A 22,379-nucleotide genomic window follows, 5' to 3' on the forward strand; every position below is an offset into this window, starting at 1 on the left:
TATGATTTTCTCTTCAATAATAATGGGAAAAGCCATAATACATAAATACACAAATCCAGAATAGCTAAAAATAATTGTAATTATTACTCCCAGGAAGATACGAAAAGGAGTTATAGTAGAGAAATAGAAAGTAAAGACCTTTTGAAATTAACAGAGTGATTATAAAAACCTTGAAAGATAACATCATAGAAATCTTGAGGATTTCAGATTTAAAAAAAGAGAAAGAGATAGAATATGTAGGAAAAATAATTCACAGTACACGAGATCAATCTTAAAGAGGTAATATCTGATTTGGTGGGAATTCCAGAAAGGATGGAGAGAATAGAATGCAAGAAATTATAACAGAAGAAGGGAGATTTAAATCTTTAAATAGACCGTGTTTCTTGCTTGTGAATGACAATGAATGAAAGAGAACCACACCTAGAGACATAACACTGCCAAATTATAAAGCAGTAATGATGAAGAAGAATTCTCTTAAAGTTGTAGAAAGGAAGAGAAATCTCAATATTGACTAGGATTCTTAACTTTAGGCAAGGATATTCATTGAGCTAGTCTGATTATAAAGAGGTGTATGGAGGAATATAGATAACTCATAGAACAGGAAAGTTAGCCTTTATTTAGGCTCAATATGCACGAACAGTTCCCACTACCCCACCTCACAGCTAACCCAATAAGGAACTTTGACCTCTGAACATCCTGGGAGCCAGCTACCTCTGCAGCCAGACATCTCAACAATATAGATGCCCCCTCGCCTGCCTGTTTCCTCATTTAGCTCACTTCCAAAATAAACTCTCGCATTTGTGTCCAATTGGTAGAACCTAGGTCACATGTCTGTACCATAGCTAAAACCAAAGATTTCTAAAAGCTATGGTCAAGATAGGAAAAGCCAGACAAGTCTCAACAAGAGACTGGACTAGATTAAAAGCAACATATACAATGGGATGTGGCAAAGGAAGTTTCTGTTTTCTCTCCCAACTGGAAAAAAAAAAAGGTGGTCATAAACTCCAAGAAAATGAAAAAGAAACTATAATAAATCAAATTAAAATGTGCCATAATACTGAACAATAGGTTGTCAGTAAGGAATTTTTTTTTTTTTTGTATTCTCTCTTGAATTGCTCAGGGAATACAGAGAAGTTTATATAATTATAGCATTCCACTGAACTCTTAAATGAACTATGTTGCAATAATCCGAATAATGTAATCACTGAACTCAGGTTCTCTGTACTTTTTTTTTCCAGCTTTATTATAACTGACATGTAACATATAAATTTGAGATGTACAACGGGTTCTCCACTTTTATCTGAAACCATTGATTTATTTATAGCCAGGGAACAAAATATAGATATTTGCATTTTCAACAATGTAAAAAGGTGCAGCAAATGATATTTTAGAGAAAAGTAGGGAGGAAATATAGAAGGGAGAGTAGCTAATATCCTCAGCCTACAAAATGGAAAATCAAGAGACCTGTATCTATAGTCACTGCTACTCTATACTTACAGCCCTGTGGGGAATCTGTTGTGAGATAATTATTTTCTCTCACACCTCAGAGATGGTGGTCAATAGAAAATGCCTACAATGACATAGTAATAAAATTTGATAACACATTTTTATTGAGATACCTCAAAACTCTTCAAATGAAGCCCAGAATCTGGAAGCATTTTTTTTTTTGGTCAATTTAAGTTATGAATGAAGTCCCATGCTAAAAATAGCACTGAATAGAGTTAAAATATTGTTATGGTTTGGTCATTCATTCATTCATCCCAGATAACAATCACATGCATTCATACAGTGTAAGGCACTGTGTTAGGAGTTCGGGAAATACAAAAATGAAAACGTTCCATTCTGGTCACAAAAACTAATAAAACCACAAGGCAGAACACAATGTAAACATGGCTTATGTATGTTTGCAACGTATTATAAGTTTCCCCTAGTAGATTTATTTTATTAATGTAGTTTCTTTTAGCTATGGTAAGATAGTTTGCATACCTTGAGAATAAACCAAATGACAACATGGACAGCCAGTGAAGAAACTTGCCAGTTACACATAATTTTAAAAGAGCAAAAAACATACTCAAAATGATAAAATGTGAATAACAACAATAGAATACAACTTTCCCGAAGACTTCACTATGATGTTCTCAACCAAAGTGACAGATACAGCAGAGCAATGCAAATGCACAAGAGCATGGAGCACTCGACCATAAGCTAAGTGTATGGTACTTATTCATAAGCAAGCAGGCTGCGTTCTGAGAGAGAGAGGGGGAAGGTACACCTTCGCTATGGATTTTTATTAATGCTAAAGGAGAACAGTTTAAAATCAGTGGGATACGACTTATTTAATAATGGAATTAAAGAGCTGAGAATTCAGTGTCATTATGAGAGATGAATTTATTTTTCACCTGACAGTTTAAGAAGTAGGTGAAAAGTCTTCACAGAATTTTAGGATTTGTGTGTGTGATAATTAGGTGGCTTCTTGAGTTAAGTGAGCACTTCAGAAAACCACACTAGAATTTTTGAAGAACAAACTTTAAGGGTAGTGAGTTTGGGCCACTTTCATGTGCAATCAGCCTTTCAAATTTAATGGTGGAGCTTTATTTCATTTCTCTTTGAAATCTCTTTCAAAAGAGTGTTCACTGTTTATGTTCACTATTAAGAATGCTTGAAAGTTGTATAGCATTTCTCTACTCTCCTCACTTTCACAGCAATTTTTCTTATCCTGAGAATGGCAAACAGCTTTCTGGTTCCATCTAGTGGCTGAAAATTGATTATCATCCTCTACATGGTTTTAATGTTAGGACTCAGGTTTTTATTTTGATGTCTGATACCATAAAAAGCTGGGGAAGTTCAGCTTAATCTTGAGTTTTATTACTTAATCTTGAGTTTTATTACCTCCTCTACTTAGAGTTCTTGACTACTTTTCTTTCTAGGTAAGATAATCCAATTTGTGTGTCAGATCGATCCCCAGACCAGCAAGAATAAACATTCATCCAAAGTTCTGTGTTAGCTCTCTCTTTTGTAGCCTCACCTGTAGTGGAAGTTTCCGTCTACTCTAATATGCCCTTTCCATTCCATAAATTACAATTACGTTTTCAATGACACAGGCTACAATTTGTCAAAATCATTTGTTTTACTTGCAGTGTTCACTGTAGATTCCTGACATTAATAGTAAAGGGAATTGGAATACCATTTAAATATCTTAATTTTTAAATAAAGTAAAAGCTTGGGACAATTGTGAATTAATGTAATTCATGTATGTTTTCAGAGAGGCTCCTGTAAAGAATATAAACAATTATCTGGAACCAAGCTGACATTAAATTGGTGAACTACTAGAGTATGGAATTAAATAAAATATGTTAATTTCAGTTATATTAAAACCTTTGGGTCACTTGTTTTAGACTTTTTACATCTACTTTCAATCTAGTATAATGAGGTAATAAATAGATTTTCTTATGTTTAAAATAAAACATCATAAGGAAATTTTATCTTATGTAGCTCTGCAAGTATAAATTTAAATGACACCTTTTCCTAAGGCAAAGATTTCCTCCAGTTATACGTAAAGCCTTTTATTACATTTTGAAGAATGGATTTTATACCAAAGATACCTTGTGACAATATGTTCTTTATTCCCATTGATGTGAAAATAATTTAGTTTGGTAATAAAAATAAGTATATAAAAGCAACTAATTTGGCAATCTGTGTCAATTTTGGTGAATGTGAAACTAACCATTTTTTGTATATTTAAATGCCTTATTTAGGATTGAAGAGAACAAAATGTACTAGCAAAACTAAATCCAATAATTACGATGCAGAGGTGTTTAAAATGACAGATATAATATTGTAGAAGAGATGGATTTGCACTAATAATTTCATTGTACAATCTTGAAGGCAGTAATGCCTGCCTACACTTCTTGAGTTTACCTTTAGTTTGGTGGCATCTTTAAATACACAAAGAAAATATGAAAGTAAAATTCAAATTTTACCTTCTAAAAGTTATTAGTTTGAGTTTTACAAAAACATACATCTTCATAAAAATAGGGCATTGTCCATCAAATAAGATTGTATGCTGTTTTTAAAAAAATGCAAACCACATTACTGAGCAGGGTCATTCAGTACATTCCTGAAATAGGAACAGAGAGTGCAGTATAATAAGACTTCAAGGTATTGTATCTGGAACAGGAAATTCCAGTTAGATTCTTATTTTCTCCTTTTGGGAAAATTTGATGTGGGGGAATTTTTCTTTTTTTTTTTTTTTTGCGGTACGCGGGCCTCTCACTGTTGTGGCCTCTCCCGTTACGGAGCACAGGCTCCGGACGCGCAGGCTCAGCGGCCATGGCTCACGGGTCCAGCCGCTCCGCGGCATGTGGGATCTTCCCGGACCGGGGCATGAACCCGTGTCCCCTGCATCTGCAGGCGGACTCTCAACCACCGCGCCACCAGGGAAGCCCTGATGTAGGGAAATTTTGAAAACCAAAACCATGTCAGATTCTTTTACTGCATTCAGAGGCCTGTATGAAGCACGTTTCTGCAAATTGCAGACCCAAGCACTTATTAGCTGACAGTCCTGTTCCAACTGGTTGGTCGTGTTGAAGCACAGGAGACTGTATGGGAGTTAATTTGCTCTCCGGCAATAAAAACCCATTTGCCTTGAAAGTGTAATCGTGGGTTAACAAGGGATGTGCAACTTGCATTTGAAAGAAAAATAAAATCAGTTGTCAAATTTAATTTATGCACCATTGAAAAGTTAACTGGAGCAAATGATATTTCTAACTTGGGAACAATAAACAGGATAGAACGAACATACCTTTTCTTAAATTTTTATTTTATTTTATTTATTTTTTTAAAAGTGAAAGCAGGTTTATTTAGAGACAGAATTCCATAGACAGAATGTGGTCCATCTCAGAGAGTGAAAGAGGCCCTGAAATATGGGGTGGTTGGTTCTTTATGGGCTGGGTAATTTCATAGGCTCATTAGTGGGAGAATTATTACAACTATTTTGGGGAAGGGGCAGAGATTTCCAGGAATTGGGTCACTGCCCACTGTTTGGCCTTTTATGGTCATGAGAGGGACTTTTCATGTTGTCCCAGGATTGGTGACCATAACCTAAAACCAAGGAGGAAAAAGAGTCAACTATCCCATTTTCTAATCTCCCCACCTTTCTGTAGAAAGAGAAGATCAGAGAGGGAACCAGTAGTGCAGCACAGTGTTTTTGCACCTACCCCCTGCCTCATGAAGTGAAGTCCAAAAAATGACCTAGTACTCGTGGAGTATCTGCAGGAAGTGGGAACTAGCAATTCGTTCCCTAGTTGGACATCTGCATATGTAGTTTTCTGTGATTATTTGAACATGAAGAAAAAAGAATTTGAGAGAGAGAGATGGCAGAACCTTCCCTCCCATGCTTGGGTTTCCAGCAGCACAGCTGATGGCTTAAAAAGATTTGCACTTTCTCTCTGTGGTACCCCATCTAAGGGTTCTGCCTACAAGGTGAGGAAACCCAAGCAGCCATAGGGTGGATGGGATGTGTTGCTGGGAAGTAGGTGAGATAGAGTGAAAGAGAGTTTCTTGCTTCCCAGTGATGGTGCCCAGAGGCCCACCCCTCATACCTCACAAAGTATGTTCACATGTCTCTACAAGACACCTTCACAGAGGCCATTGCTGACCAGTTAGAGTCACTTCTAAGCATCAGCATTCCAGGGAGAATTAGCCTGACCTGGGAAGATTGGAGTTTCAAATCAGATGGGATTGGGTTTTTTAATAACTGAACATGATTTGAAAGAAGTGGAATCTGCCCAAGACATTATTATTATAGGACAGGGATGGACATTTGACAGAGCATGGCTGAAGGCTACAAGGTCGTGAAGATTTTAACATGGAAGTTGTAATTTACTTCACCGGACATTTGTTTGTTTGTTTGTTTTCTCATAAACAATTCTCTATCACCTGTCCTTACACTTTCCTTTTTTTTTTTTCCAAATATTTTTCTCACTAAGACCTTTGTTAAGGGTTTAAAATGCAGACAAGAGCAGGCACAAGCTTCTTTTCCTTCTAAGCTGCCCACTGACATTTTTCTAAGACTCTCATGACTATGGTATTGGATGCATGGATTTCACAGCATTACCCTTTATTCAGGGCAAATAGAGATCTAAAGAGATTCAAGTACTGAGCATACACGGTCATTCTGTACTTCCTTTACTTTCTTAGTAGAATATTTTCTTTTCATATTCCTCTTCTTCCTTCTTTCTTTTTCTACTAACACCTTTACAAACAGCTGGAGCAGCCATTATGTTGAAAATAAAGGTGTACCTAAACCTGCCTAGGAAGAATTGATTACTATTTAATTACCAGTCAATATGGTAGAGCAGCCTCGAAAGTGTATGAAATAGACTACGGGCTATCCTACTTTACAGGTTGGGGTTTACTTCGAGGTTAACAGGAATTAAATGCACAAGCTAACTATTTTCCCTAAATGTTCATTTGATTAGTGTAAACACATAGTAAGTCTTTTTAAAAGGGCTTTTCACGGAGCTTTCCATTCTTTGCTTTTTTAGCCTTAATATCTTTTGTGTTGTTTACTGCTGCTGAGGTTAAGTTCATTTCATATCCATTTATGATTACAAAACTCAGTGAAGGTCCTCCTCGCACTCTAACAGCAAATTCATCATGGGGAAAGTAATTGGTGAGACCTAAAACATGATTCTGGTGAAGGAGAAAGGAATTATATGATTAGAAAAGCAGAACATTTAGTAACTGAGCATGAAGAACATTGTTAGGTTATTCTTTGTTCACTTAACAAAACATTTATTAAGCAGTTACTCTGTGTCAGAACAGATGTCTTGTCTCAGAGATACAGTGGTAAACAGGACATGATCCCTTTCCTCATGGGGCCTATTTCACAGGGAAGCAAGACATTAAGGATTAGTTAATACAATTTAGTGTTATAATATCATGAAGGAAGTACACCACCGCACAGCTGAGAGAGTAATGCCTGAGCTGTGGGTCCAGGAACGAGGAAGGCATAGGAGGAAGAAAGAACAGCATTGTGAGAAGACCAAGATAAGAGAGTCTCTTCTTCAGGGGAAATTAAAGACTGCTCATGGCTGGAGAACTCAAGAGAAACGACACAGGAATGATATTTGAAATTTGGAAGACAGACATGGCATAGGTCAGGAGGGCTTTGTAATGATGGTAAGAAAGTTCACCTTTTTCAAATGGAAGGAGGAAGCCCTTTAACTATTTTCAGCAGGAGAGTGACATGAAGTGATTTGAGATTTTGAAATTCACTCCTAATGTAGCACCAATCAACACAGGAAGCAAGGAAGCTAGGAGATGGGTTAGCACAGTTTTTAGGAGTGTAAGAGTGGATGGTGGAGAAATAGGTAAGTGCTACTTACGAGCTACTTAAGTGGTAGAACTAAAGAATTCTCTTGTATAAAATATTTGGAAATATATTATTTATTTATATGATACATTTCCTCTCATTCAAAAATAATCTTGAATTAAGTCTCCCCAGATACGTAAAGTGGGAAAAGACAAAGGAAAATTCGGGTAGAATGGTAAGTTGAAGACAAATCAGAAGTTTTTTATTTTGTTTTTGTTTTTTTACAAATCTACAGGCTATAAAATGCCTTGTATTATTAATAAGGGTAAAAGGAAAATTTGGCTCTCACATTCTAGTATCCTGAAGAAAAGTAATAGAACAGCTACACATTCACACTAAATATTGGAGTTACTCAGAACTGAAGCTTCGGAGTAAGGGGCAGTGTTTGTAGCCAGACTGCCTGGGTTGAATTCTTTGGTCTGTCCATGCTGGCAAGACCAAAGACTTGAAACCATTGAGCCTCAGTTTCTTTATCTGTGTGAGGGGCATAATACTAGCATGCAGCTCACAGATTGTCAGAAGAATTAAATGCTGTCATTAAACAAACATTTTTTGAACATTCACTGTATTCTAGAAGATGTTCTATTTACTGGAGATCCCACAGAGATCAGGATAGACAATGGACTGAGAAGTTCTGGTGCTTACATTCTGCTGCAGGATGAGTGAGAGATGGTGGAAGAAATAGACAAGTAATAAACATACAAATGAAGATTGTCAATATCACAAGGCTGTCAATTTCACCCAAATTTATTAATCATCCCAATAATCATATCAAAGGTATTCTTTTTGAAGTAAACCAGCTGATTTTAAGTTCGTATGGAAAAATGAAGAGACAAGAATAGCAAGAAAATTTTTGAAGGAGAATAATAACGAGAGGGATTATCCTGATGTATTTTGAAACAATTTTATAGCTACAATAGTCGACCTAGGTAGTGTTAGGTAATGGGTAGAGGCAAGTCAATTTGACCGACTGGAAAGTTGAGATCGAGGCCCGTAGGCAACAGGAATTTGGTGTTTGATAGGGGAGTTATTTTAAACCAGGGTGTGAAAAGATGGACTATTCAATAAATTGAAACACTGGGTAGCTTTTTGGAAAAAAATTGTTGATACATTCCTCATAGTAAGAGGGGAAAATATTACTTTCTGCCTAAATAAAATGTTAGTCTCAAAATATTGGTAAGCAGGGAGGCCTTGTATAGCATAGCCTGTAATGCTGCCTTGAAAGGTAGCAGTGAAAAATATAACAACAAAAAGCTTAAAATCCTTACTACTAGCCCTAGTTTGTGTTTTCACTTTGGTGATGCATTTTAGTTTTTATTTGTTAGAAAGTATTTCAGATATTCAAAGGTATAAGAATATTATTATGAGCATCCATGAACCTAGCATTCCAAATTTAGAAAAAATAAACATTCCACGTGTTTGTGAAGCCCACATATACTATCTCTGATTTATGTGTCTTCTTCCCTAGGACCTGGTTAACTAAATGAGCCACCTAGCGCTACTGAATCCTTTTAACATTTCGTATTTGAGAGTCCCCCATGGTGCTTTATAAGCATTAGTACTTACATTTTCACTTTTATCTGTATGGATATTTATTCATTTAATTTTCATATTTCTGATGGCCATGGGCACTTAGGTGTTTATTTTTATTTTTCTCTTCCATCAGCAGATACTTTCAGGTCCACTTGCAGAACACACCCAGGATCTCACCTGGTCCAAGCCATCATCTTCTTGCTAAATCATTGCAATAAACTCCTCACTGCTCATTGCTGCTGCTTCAGTCTATTCTCAGGACAATGACCAGAGGCATTTTTGCAAAGTATAAGTCAGAATCTTTTGCAGATTTTCCCTATAAAGGTCAAAGTAGTAAGATTTTAGAAATCCCTTCATGACCTGTCTCCCTGCCACTCTGGCCTCATTTTCTCCTCCTTCCTCAACCTCAGCCAAACTGGCTTCCTTGTTTCTCCTCAGCCATACCAGGCATCCCCCTGCCTCAGGGAAGCACTTGCTGCTGCTTCTGCCAGAAACAGTCTTCTCCCCTGTGACTACCTCTCTCATCCATTTCAAGATTTTTACTTAAATGTCATTCTCTCAGCGAGGTCTTCCTCAGTCATACTATTTAGACTCCAATCCACCCCTGAAAACGATTTCCCTCTCTGCTTTATTTTTCCCCCCACCACTTATCACTTCCAACACATAATTTGCTGTATTGTCAGTTTTCCTCCACTAAAGGATTCAAGAAAGAAAGTATGTCTGCCCTTTTTGTCAACTGTCATCGCCCAGAAATCTAGAACTTTTCTTGCCGCCTCCCACATGCTCAATAAATATTTCATGTAGGAATTAATAAGTGAGACTTGGACATACTCATTAGTAGTAGATGGTGTTGCTCATTTCCAACATTTCTCAAGTAATTAACATGAAGCGAAAGCAAAAAGAATTATATATTTACAATTAGCTGAATTTAGAGATTCATTAAAGATGTTTGGTAAAAAGGTACCAGTATAAAATAGCATGGAACCAGCAAGTGATTTAAGGAAATTCATCAGAGCTGTCCTTGTCTGACCCCGTCCTTCTCTGTTTCCTTCCAAGTTACCATATTGTATTTCCATTTCAGCTGCTGGAATTAGATTTGTGATTCTCTTGAATAGCATTTAGTGCCCTTATGTGACAATTATTTGACCCCATGAGGCCTTTTGGATGACAAACAAACCCTGATGAATTACTGGCACCTTCTCTTACATGTTCAGCCCTTTAAACGAATTCTATCTTTGCCAAGTACTATCTTGCCAAGTAGCAATATGTTACATACCAAAAATAGTTTTATTTCTGTTGGCCAAAGGAAGAGTTTTCTCCACCAAGAAAAATCATTCTTAGGAAGTAGTAGTTAGGTGTAGCCATATATAGTCAATAGTCAAATGTGTTTTGTTTTATTTTCCTAGTTTCAAAAATATGTTAACATTACAGAAGAAAGGGTGAAGATTTTAAGAGCAATATTGTTCATATTGTGACTAGGAATGTTGAAAGTGGCTCCCAATTCAGCAATGAGGAAGATATAACAGCAAAATAATAATGGATGCTAACATTTACTGAAGATTACTGTGTTCCCAACATCTGCTAAATGATTTACTTGATTTACTGCATTTTCTTCAACCCAGTGAGACTGATAATGTTTTTTACAGAAGTAAAGTATCACAGAGAAGTTAAATAACTCACCCAAGATTGCAGAGTTAGGGTTCACATCAGGCAATCAGGCAGACTCCAAGGCTCAGACTCTTAACCCTTAAACATCCTTAAGAAGGAATGAAGTGCAAGTGAAACATACCTGGAAAATATATGGTTTTTTAAAAATTTATTGACACTTTGAAAATGTTTATAAATGTTTTATAATGTTTTCAGACAAAACTCAGAGTTTAAAATATGATAAATATGACTTGTCTGCTTTAATCCATCCAGAAGCTACAGAGGTTATGATGAAATATTTTGATTTCTATAAATTCATCTCTTTTCTTCTAGAAGGTTCATTTGTTTTACTTACAGAGTTCATTAACTTTATTCACCAAAAGTAAATGGAATTTATTGTACAAAATGGGAAAAATCATAATTGTATATTCACAATAAATTTTGTCATAAGTTGAGTTTTTAATAAATTTCCAAACTCACTGAGCAGAATATTCTAGAATAAAAAGGAAACTGCACTTTCTGTGATAAACTTATATTCTTTTAAAAAATACTTCTGGTAATCTCTTTTGGAGATCCTTACTTTTATCACAAAGAAGTATCTTTTCTTAACTGATACACAATTGGAAGAAATCCATTGCTATGATATGGATAGAAATTAAGAGTATGTTTTCTATAAAATCAAACTGATAATTTGAGATGTATGTATTCATAATTTTAAATACAAAGCGAAGTCAGTTACATACAGGAGCCAAGCAGGTATCATAAAGGGGATGAAGTGGGCTGTATTACTGAGACTATAAGACAAGTATTATATATAGGTCGTGCATGACATGATATACATAAACAAAGACTAAAAATCAGATGCTATAGCTCACTGGTTCATGATCACAATAAATGCTTTTATTAACTGGATTGTGAAAACCTTCTACTTTTTAAAAATTTGCCATCTCTCAAGCTTCTATGTTGTGTTAGTTTCGAAATTTTTATAGCAACTCTTTGTAAATCGTGTCATCATTTTGAGCACCACACAGATAACTTCTTTGAACTGTGCTTGTCCATTCTTACAGTTGGAAAACTCCAGATTAGGTATGACAAGGACTGTTTTTTGAACCACATTCACTGTTTGTCTCTCTCTGTGTGTATGTGTGTATGCTTTTGTTGCAGAGAAGGCCAGCAATCGCCAGAACAATGGCAGAAGATGTACGGCAGATGCTCTGGGAATGAAGTGTACCACATCGTTTTGGAAGAAAGTACATTTTTTGCTGAATATGAAGGAAAGAGCTTCACCTATGCTTCTTTCCATGCACACAAAAAGTATGTTTCTGCTTCCAGAGTGGAATTAAAATATTAATCAGTCATACCTTTAAACACAGTTTTCCATAATATAACCCATATTGGTGCTCATAAGTTGCAATTATTCTTGAATTTTTGACATAATTATCGAGACATTTGAATTCTGGCCTTTGGTATGGTCTCTACGAGTTAAGATTCTTGGGTGTATCATATAACTTAGTAAGAATATTGACTTTAGTATCTTTTAATTTATCTTTAAAAATATTTTAATCCTGTAAAAATTCACATGAAAATGAATCTCCTTTATAAATCTAAATTTTAAAGTGGTGATTAAAAATTTAAACAAAGTAAAAATAACATTTATAAAAGCTAGACATTTTTTTAAAACTTGCTTTGTCCAGAAAAATAAGTTAAAAAATAAATGATAGTACCTTCCAATTCAAACATAGAACATTATTATTTTTGTTCTTTTTGAGAGAAATTCTTTACTTAAGAAATAAAAAGTATGTCTAACATGAAAATAATATATTATTAGTATTATAAAATATTAATATAACATTTTTAAGATTTGTAATAATCTAGTATATTCCAGTAATCTAATATCTAAAGTATTCTACTTTAATTCCCAACATGATTCTGTTTATATACTTTTTTTATATTTAAAAAATATTTTTAAGTTTGATTTATTTGTAACACTGTAAGACATAATGAGATAAAAATATTCAGAAGGTTTTGTGTTTGGAACATAACCTGAAAAAGTATATAAGAAATGTTAAGTAACACCTGTTACATTTAGTGGTTATTATTTCTCCTAATTAAGTTGTGTACCTATTCAATGCTATTTAATTTTTTTTTCTGCATTTTTTTCTAAAATTCAAGACAGAACAAAAATAAATTTAGGGACCCTAATTCTTTCTCTTGTGACCTTGAGTAAGTTTCTTCCTCTCCCCTAAGCCAATGGCTGTCAAACTTTTTTGACCAAAGTAAGAAATACTGTTTTATCTTTTTGACCAAATTAAGGTATACATTTTATGGTAAGACCCAGTACACACACACAAAATTTACAATAAAACTCTTACCCTTACTAAATGATATGTACTCTGATATTTCTATTATCTTTTATTCCATTCTTTTTTATTAAAAAACATATATAGTCTTAATTAACTAAATTGATTTCACAACACACTAAGGACATAGTTGTTTTTTTTTTTTTCCTTTAAAAACAAGAGCCTTGAACTTTTAGGATCTTTTCAAGCTTTCAAATGTTCTTATTTGAGGTTTTAATTTTTCTCTGCCTTATAATAGTTTAATTATTTTCTTACATATGTGAACTTTAAAAAAAACAACTAATTGCTGAATTTAACCCTTAAACTCTTTTATTTTCTTTTTTAAATTAAGGTTTGGTGTCTGCTTGATTGGTATTAGGAGGGAGGATAATAAAAACATTTTGCTGAATCCAGGTCCTCGATATATTATGAGTGCTACAGATATATGTTTCTATATTAATATTACCAAAGAAGAGAATTCAGCATTTAAAAACCACGACCATCAGAAAAAAAGCAATGTATCAAGGTCATTTTATCATGGACCATCTAGATTACCTGTACATAGCATAATTGCCAGCATGGGTAAGTATAAATACATTTGGAAATATCATTAGTCTCTTTCTTTGAAAAGAATAATAAATATACTTTAATTTTTCTTAAAATTCCAAAGCCAAATTTAAAACATACTTGTGTGTATTACAAACTTGGTATAGCTAAGTATTACAGAACAAAATTTCTAATCTGTTAAATTGGTAAGAAATTAAGCTAATTCAAAACTTCTAACGATGATTTCATATATCTGATTAGTATATAAGCACCTGACACTTCTGTATTTCTTTGTCAGTTCTCTATTCAGTTATCAGTAGTGGTTCTTTCAAATACTCTCCATTTTTCTCAAAACTCTCCTATCCATCTAATTCTCATCATAGAACTTGGCTTCTGTGACACAGAAATTAAAAAAAAAAAGATTCAGACAAATAAGAATTTCCTTTAAATTTTGCCACCAAACCACCTACACACCTATAAGCATTTCGTTTCTATCACAAGGAAAATGAGTTTCTTCTTTTAACTTCTAATATTTTAGTATAAATGCATTCACTTATGCCATGGACCCTTCTCCATTTCCCCCTTAGGGACTTCAGTCTTTTATTCATCCTCATTACCTAAATTTTTTTTTTTTTCAAAATCCCTGGTTCATTCTCTCCTCCCTCCCTCTGTCTCTCTCTCTGACTTCACCTCTCTACACACACACACACACACACACACACACACACACACACTTCTGGACCTCATGTTACGACATCATTTTCACAGATAAATTCCTCTAAAGAGCTGTCTGCGGTTGACAGCTTGAAATCTTATCGTTCCCTCACGTCTCTACCAGTTTAGTCTGAAATCTGCAATCATTATATTACTGAAACTCCTCTGGCAAGGCCACCACTCTCCTCTTTGTCACTAAATCCAGTGGACATCTTCGCAGCGTGTGACAGTTCTTAAAATGCTCTAGTGCTTTTCCTCTGCATCCTGTACATTCATTTTCCCTAAATAGTCACATCTGATCTCAGAGATTCAACTGTCCTCCATAAATTGATGCTTCCCTTACCTAAATCATTACCTTAAACCTCTCTTCACAACAATATATTCAACTGTCCGTGGGTTATTTCTATCTGAGTGCCTACAGGAAAAACCGACGTGGCATATTCAAATTGAACTAATCTTTCCCCCCTCATTCAAAACCATTTCCACCTCCGTTTTTTTTTTGCTAAAAACAAATGGGACATCATCATCCTCTGATTGGTAATGCCACAAGTCTGACTTTTACGATTCCTCTCCTCTTATACTTCATAATTCACTGAATTCTACTAAATCTGATCATTAAGTAGCCCCTAATGTCATTCATTTCTGTGTCCATTCTCAGTGCTATCAGTGTGGTCAGTCTGAACCTCCCTCATCCTTTCTCTCCACTGCAGCATCATCCCCCCAATCTTTTCTGCACGCCTCCGGCCTTGCTGCCCTACACTGTCCTCCACCTTGCAACCAGAGTAATAATGTTTACATAATGTTATAGTCATTCTCCTGCGTTAATCTTTTTAATTGCTTCCTATGAGCCATTGGAAAACAAGTCTAAATTTTATAATACGGCTTATAATTGGATGATCAAAACCTCTTTTTTACATGAGGTAATCCCAGTTTTCCCAGGACAGTATCGGTTTATATACATTTTCCTGGTGTCGTTATTAACAGAACTCTACTTTGACTCTCAGGAATATCTTAATTTAGAAGATAAATTACACTGTCACTTTACTTAAAGTTTTTTTTTTTTAATGATTCTTTCTTATATTTTTAGTCCCACATTTTACCATCCCTTCAATTGCTTTCTTAAGTCCCAATCATACTAAATTTCTTTCAGTCTTCACTAATGGTTTTTCATCATCTCTTCAATTGCTCTCCTAAGCCCCCATCATATTAATTCATTTCAATCTTCCCTAATGGTTTTTCACCAGTGGACCTTAATGCTTTGTTTCTTCGGACGGCATTTACTCCTCAGCCCCCAACTTTGCCTATGTAACTACTTCTAATCCTTTGCATCTCAGTCCCAATATCACCCCCTCTGAGGCATATTTCCTGGCCCTGCTTGGACTTTGTTAAGTAAATCTGATTGTCATTGATATAACATGATTATTTCTCTTCCATAGCAGTTCTATTCATTTCTTTCACATATTCAAGAATTACTTATTGAGTACCTAGTGTGTGCCAGGAACTCTTATAAGTATTTGTGATTAGAGAACAAGCAGACAGAGATCCCTAGCTCCCAGAGCTAACATTCTATCATGGGGAAGACTTGCAATAAATAACATATATAAAAAAATTAAAAGTAAATTATTTAGTATGTTAGAAGGTGATGAGTAGTAAGATAAAAGAGAGAAGAAAACAGAGGTAGTAAAAGTGCGTATGAATTTTGGGAGAACTGGATTTTTGAGTGGATTGTAGGCCTCATGGAAAAGGTGACATTTGAGAAAATACTTGAAGAAAATGAGGGAATTATCCCTGTGATTGTCTGAAAGAAGAACATTCCTTCAGGGATAATAGCCAGTACAAAGGCCCTAAAGTAGGAGTAGGAGCCTGACCGATGTGCTCCAGGAACAGTAAGGAGGCCCTCGTATACAATGGAATATTACTCAGCCATAAAATGGAACAAAATTGGGTCATATGTAGAGACGTGGATGGACCTAGAGAGTGTCATACAGAGTGAAGTAAGTCAGAAAGAGAAAAACAGATATCGTATATTATCGCATACATGTGGAATCTAGAAAAAAGATGCAGATGATCTTATTTGCAAAGCAGAAACAGAGACACAGACGTAGAGAACAAACGTATGGATACCAAGGGGGAAGGGGGGGTGGGAAGAATAGGGAGATTGGGATTGACATATATACACTATTGATACTATGTATAAAACAGATAACTAATGAGAACCTACTGTATAGCACAGGGAACTCTATTCAGTGCTCTGTGGTGACCTAAGTGGGAAGGAAGTCTAAAAAGTAGGAGATATATGTATACGTACAGCTGATTCACTTTGCTGTACAGCAGAAACTAACACACATGTAAAGCAACTATACACCAATAAAAATTAATTTGAAAACATAGAAGAGGCCTTCGTGACTCAAACATGATGATTTGATAGTAAGAGTACAGGAGATGAGAGGGAAAAGGTAAAAAGAGGTCAGATCATGTTGGGCTTTTTAAGTCAATGTAAGAGTTGTAGCTTCCACTCTGAGTGAAGTGGGAGTCACGATAAAGTTCTAAGCAGAGGAACAGCGTGATCTCACCTGTGCTGAACTCCGTTTTAACACAATCACTTTGGCTGCTGTTGAGAATAGATGCTTTAGGTCAAGGATCCAGTGTATTTTCAAGCGGCATTGGTAAAAAAGAAAAAAAAATCTGTGTATACTGTGAAGGTAGAGGAGCCAGGATTTGCTGCTGAATGGGAAGTGAACTGTAAGAAAAAGAGAAGTGTAAAGAACTCAAGGTTTTTCATATAAGCAGCAGGAAAAAGGGAATGGCCATCAATGAGGGTGGGGGAGTAAAGGTTTAGTGGGAGCCAGGGGAGATACAGAGTTCAGTTTGGGACACAGTGAATTTCAAATATCTGTTAGACATTGAGAGGAAGATGTCAAACAAGAGATTAGGGGCTTCCCTGGTGGCGCAGTGGTTGAGAGTCTGCCTGCCGATGCAGGGGACACGGGTTCGTGCCCCGGTCCGGGAGGATCCCATGTGCCGCGGAGCGGCTGGGCCCGTGAGCCATGGCCTCTGAGCCTGCGCATCCGGAGCCTGTGCTCCGCAACGGGAGAGGCCACAACAGTGAGAGGCCCGCGTACCGCAAAAAAAAAAAAAAAAAAGAGGTAAGAGTCAGGAGAGAGATGTATGCTGAAAACGTAAATTTTGGATTCCTGAGCTTATGTATTATATTTAAAGCCATGAGACTGAACAAGATCATTGAGAAAACGATTGTGGGCAGAAAAGGGATAAAGACAAAGGACCAAATCCTGCAGCACATCAATATTAATATCAGGATGATGGGAAGAAACCAGCAAAGGAGACAAAGAAGGAGCTACTACAAGGTAGCAGGGAAACCAGATGAGTGTCCTGTCCTGGGATCCAAATGAATCAAGTGTATGCAGAGGGTGGAGTCACCAGCCATGTCTGATGCTGCTAGTAGGTCAAATAACATGAGAACTGAGAACTGGCCATTGAATTTAGCAAAACAGTGTTCTTTGCCTTGATAACAGCCCTTTCAATGACGTGGTAGTGCAGAATGCCAGGTCAGAGGGGTTTATGACAGAATGGCAGAAGACAATGTAGAGAAACTAGGTCTAGACGACTCTGAAAAAGTTGTGCTGAAAAAGAGTGCAAAGAAAAGACTTGGTGGCAATGGTAGATGTGCAAGAAAGTGAGAAGGGCAAGTTAATCAGGAGTATAGGTAAGAGCATGAGTACAGTGATGAACCATGGAACTTAACTTAGGTAAGGAAGTGAGAAGACATCTGTTGGTTGAAGGAGACTGAAAAGCTAGTGAATTTAATAGATTATAGTTCCAGTGGGAATCAAAAAGGAGGGAGCTGGCAAGAGAAGAGGTGACAATAAGTATCAAAGAATGAGATGCCAGAAATAGAGCTTATGTGTAATCAATAGTAATTATAAAATCTAGGGTATGACCGTGAAAGTGAATGGCTAAGGAATGATGGGAGAAAAGGCCATTAGTGGAGTATAGTCTATAAAAAAAACATGGAATCACTATGTGTACACCTGAAACTAATATAAAACTAATATAATGTTGTTAGCAGTACTTCAATTAAAAAAAAAAAAACAACACTACGTGGGATGACAGACACAGGACTGAACAAAGAAAATAGTGAAAGATACTGGGTACAGAGCTGGGGTATTATAGGAGATGAAAGGAAAATGGTCTGAAAGAGGCAGTGAGAACATTGAGGGTATCTCCCCACTTCTAAAACACAGACATCTCTTTAGGTGTTGCAGCCTTCAGAACTGCAGGGAAAGATGTCGGAAAAGAGCCAGGTTTTGTTAGGGGAAGGAAGGATTCAAAGAAGAGCTTGTTTCTGTAACTGTGACTGCTTTCTAAAATTGTGTCTTCCCTCTGCTAAATTCTGACTTTCTCTTGGTCATATGCCCCAAGCCCAGCTTGGTGACAGATATCAGTGTTGGCAGAATTGTCAGGGAGAGACCACATTTCCTGTGTTGGTCAGGAAGATGGTGAAGAGGTAACTGGAGGTGATGTGGAGACATATTTGGGAGGGGGTGGAATTCAGAGAACATGGTTCCTTAGGAAGCAGGTGGGGACTTATCCCCACCGCAAGAGTAGGGCTTAGTTTTACATAAATGGAGGTATGTCTGTTTCATTCCAAACGTAAATGAGGGGGGAAAAAATGTCTGGTGAAACTCTCATGTTCATTTGCTTGAAAAAGTTGAAGGGTTTCTTCTGCCGTAACTTCTCTTTTCTCTCTGAATTAGACGACGTGGTCATCTGCAGGGGATAAACGTCATAAATATGGGTTTGGATTAATAGTATTAAGATGCAAATCATATCATATGGCTTTATTTCGATAAATCAACCTTATAAAATTTCATGTTTGATCAGATCCAGTCACCTGATTAGTGGAAAAGTCAATCTCAGTTTTTCTAAGATCCCCATCTCACCTCTAAGATAGATTGAATTATAAATTAATCCTTATTTATGGTGCTAAAACAGTGGCCAAGTGTACAGCTTCTGATGCCAACCGCCTTTGTCTCTGCTCAGATACTGGAATTGCTGACTGCTGGTCATCACGTCCTTTCCTCGGGCACAGCAGCTCTAGACATATTCTTACAGGCCCCTCGCAGGAGTCTTCCCTGTTGACTGTAGACACACCAGCCCACCCCTCCCTCTAATCTGAGTGTTGTGTATAGTATATGAAGAGGTACTAGCCTCTAAAACCTGACCTCCCACATTTCAATGTTGAGGAATACCCAGATATTCTCCCCAGTCTCTTGTTTCTATCAACTTTCACACTCAGAAACATTGAGATGCCAAAACCCATGAGTTTTTCCCCCCCCTTTACAAACTCAGGCTGTTATAGTGAAGAAGGTGGCAAGGTCAGACAGAAGTCTGAAGGAAGTGGAGAGTGTTTTAATAGTTGCTTCGAAGAATGAGACGAAATGAGGACTAAGGGCTTTCAGAAGGATGACCGGCTATCCATAAAAGCATACATGAAGTGAGTTATCGTAAAATATGGAGGCAGTCATCCGTTAAATTGGATTATTTCTACCAGAAGGGGAGAGACATCCACTTTCCATATACTGATGTTTAGACTAGTTTTTAAATGTTAATTTAAAATCTCAAAGGAAGTCGTTTCTTCCACTTACTATTCCTTGAGTATCCCAAGAATTCAAAAGCCTTAAGCTATTTGGATTCGCTCTTCTTATTGCCCCAAGGTATTTCCGTGGCTCCTGTGCTCACGATTTTCTTTTAGGTCAAAAAAATCAAATGTCATGATTTCAGAGTAGCCCTTGTCATCACCTAGTGAAAAGCTCATCCCTCCTCCCGCTTCCCATCCCCACTATTCCGTATCACATAATTCTGTTTTATTTTCTGCATGGTATTTAGCGTTATCAGGAATTACTTTTTTCACTTCTCTGTCCACTTGATTATCTTAAAGATAAATCCGTATGTGTAGAAACCTTGTCTGCCTTGTTCCTTGCATATCTCAAGTGCCTAGACTAGTGCTTGCCACACAGAGTACTTAATAAATATTTGCTGAATAAACATAAACATTAATGGTTCTAATGTAAAAAAGTGGTTATAAATCAGTAAGAGAAAGATAAAAAAATGGGGGAAAAGATATAATGAGAAACCCACAAAATGCAAATGGCCTAAATTTTTTTCATTAATTTTAAATAAATATAAATGGAAACAAGGTATTTTTTAACTGAAATTTCTAAGTATTTCAGGATTTCACAAATCTTATGTTTCATACTATAGAGCTGGTTGCAGCAAATACACTTTTGCACAAATACAGAAATTTTTTTATCCATGTGGGCAAAAATACCCATATTAAAAAGAAATAAATAACCTTTGAGATTAAAGGATAAACAGTATATCATATATTTCCTGGTTATTCTAGCTGTATTTCATCTCACTTTGATCATTAAATGATTGACAGGTCCTATAGGTTAGGTGGCAAATGCTTTGATGGATTTTCATGTCTCATTGTTCCAGGTACTGTGGCCATAGACTTGCAAGACACAAGCTGTAGGTCAGCAAGTGGCCCTACCCTGTCTCTTCCTTCAGAAGGAAACAAAGAAGTCAGAAGACCCAGCATTGCTCCCGTTTTAGAGGTTGCAGATACGTCATCACTTCAAACATGTGATCTTCTAAGTGATCAATCAGAAGATGAAACTACACCAGATGAAGAAATGTCCTCAAATGTGGAGTATGTTTGTAAGATTTACTGGGATTTGTGCTTGCCATGAAAAACTAATATCCTTCCCTTCTGGACATCCTAGAATCAATCCTACATGCTTCTACCAAAACACCCTTCCTATTAGCCAGTATCTCTCTTGATGATAAAGTAACCTAAGTCCTCAAATTTCTGGCTTCAACAGCTATTGACAGGCTCATTTTTCTCTATATTATCCTTTATCCTTAAAGAAAAAAATAGGTAAATCAGCATTTCCATGATATAACCTATATCATATTTTACATATTTTTCTTTAAGGATACAGTTTGTATTTTCATAATTATATGATTTTGTTGAATTATAATGTACCTTCTACCTCTAATTTATTTTTTCACTTCCATATTGAAGTTCAATCAATTATTCAATGACATGTAATGCAGCTTCTTCCATTAAGCTTCTCTTATTTCAGCATTCAGCAATCATTTTTATTCAGGATACATCAATAATATTTTGAATGAATGAATAAAGGAAGTACTAGTTCTCTTTACTAAGATTCCATAACAGATAGTATCAATGTTTAAGCTATTAATCACATTTTAGCCTACAGTAGAGTTTGTTTACTTGTCGTATATTATGTTGGCATTTCTTTTTTTTTTTTGCGGTACGCGGGCCTCTCACTGTTGTGGCCTCCCCCGTTGCGGAGCACAGGCTCCGGACGCGCAGGCTCAGCGGCCATGGCTCACGGGCCCAGGCGCTCCGCGGCATGTGGGATCTTCCCGGACGGGGGCACGAACCCGTGTCCCCTGCATCGGCAGTTGGACTCTCAACCACTGCGCCACCAGTGAAGCCCTGTTGGCATTTCATGAGGAAAGCACAGTGTTCAACAGTCTTGACAGTGGAGTCTGAAGGAATTTGTGTCCCATGGCAGTTCTACCTTATACTGGTTGTGTGCCAGTGACTTTGATTAAATCTTCTGACCCACGATGCTTTATCTGTAAATAGTGTTCATATGAAGATTAATTGAGGTAATAGAGTAATGTGCTTAGGACAATGGTTTGTGCAGAGTAAGCATTCAATGAGTATTAAGTACTATTTGGTGTAGTATTGGTCGTCGTGGCAAAGGTAACATCATTCAAACACTTCTAATATTTTTCATATAATAGAAGTTCAATCAATGTTGAATGGAACTAAAATGAACTGAAATATAATTGAAACTTAGAAAAATCCTTCTGTTATTCCTTCACACTTTTAAATATTTATTACAAGAACCTTACACATACCCACAGAAGACAAGTCCACTCTCCAAGAAATTAGTAATACTCAAATAGATTTATGAAATATTCGACAGGAAGAAGAAGAGGTTGGACCACCAGTATATTTCTAGAAATGGTGTTGTGTGGTGTGATACAAATTCTGTCTTTACATGTACTGAAAAAACTGAGGTGGAATTTTTTTTTATATCTAGAAAATTGAAAAAGATGTCGAAGTAATAGTGGGAGACTATCAACTTCTAAATTTGCAAAGT

The 22,379-nt window shown here is 36.3% G+C and overlaps 1 protein-coding gene across 4 annotated transcripts in view; it reads left to right on the top strand.

Moving 5' to 3' along the window:
• KCNT2 (potassium sodium-activated channel subfamily T member 2) overlaps positions 1 to 22,379 on the top strand; it is a 372,961-nt gene that overhangs the window by 253,174 nt on the left and 97,408 nt on the right. For 3 of the 4 annotated variants that reach the window (XM_060142019.1, XM_060142020.1, XM_060142021.1), the window contains exons 15-17: positions 11,720 to 11,869; positions 13,247 to 13,476; positions 20,674 to 20,887. In XM_060142019.1, coding sequence (XP_059998002.1) covers positions 11,720 to 11,869; positions 13,247 to 13,476; positions 20,674 to 20,887 — 594 coding nt within the window. The remainder of the gene's footprint in view (positions 1 to 11,719; positions 11,870 to 13,246; positions 13,477 to 20,673; positions 20,888 to 22,379) is intronic. The other variant, XM_060142022.1, reaches the window with a different exon arrangement.

This window comes from Lagenorhynchus albirostris, chromosome 2 (assembly GCF_949774975.1).
Source record: "Lagenorhynchus albirostris chromosome 2, mLagAlb1.1, whole genome shotgun sequence".
NCBI classification, from domain to species: domain Eukaryota; kingdom Metazoa; phylum Chordata; class Mammalia; order Artiodactyla; family Delphinidae; genus Lagenorhynchus; species Lagenorhynchus albirostris.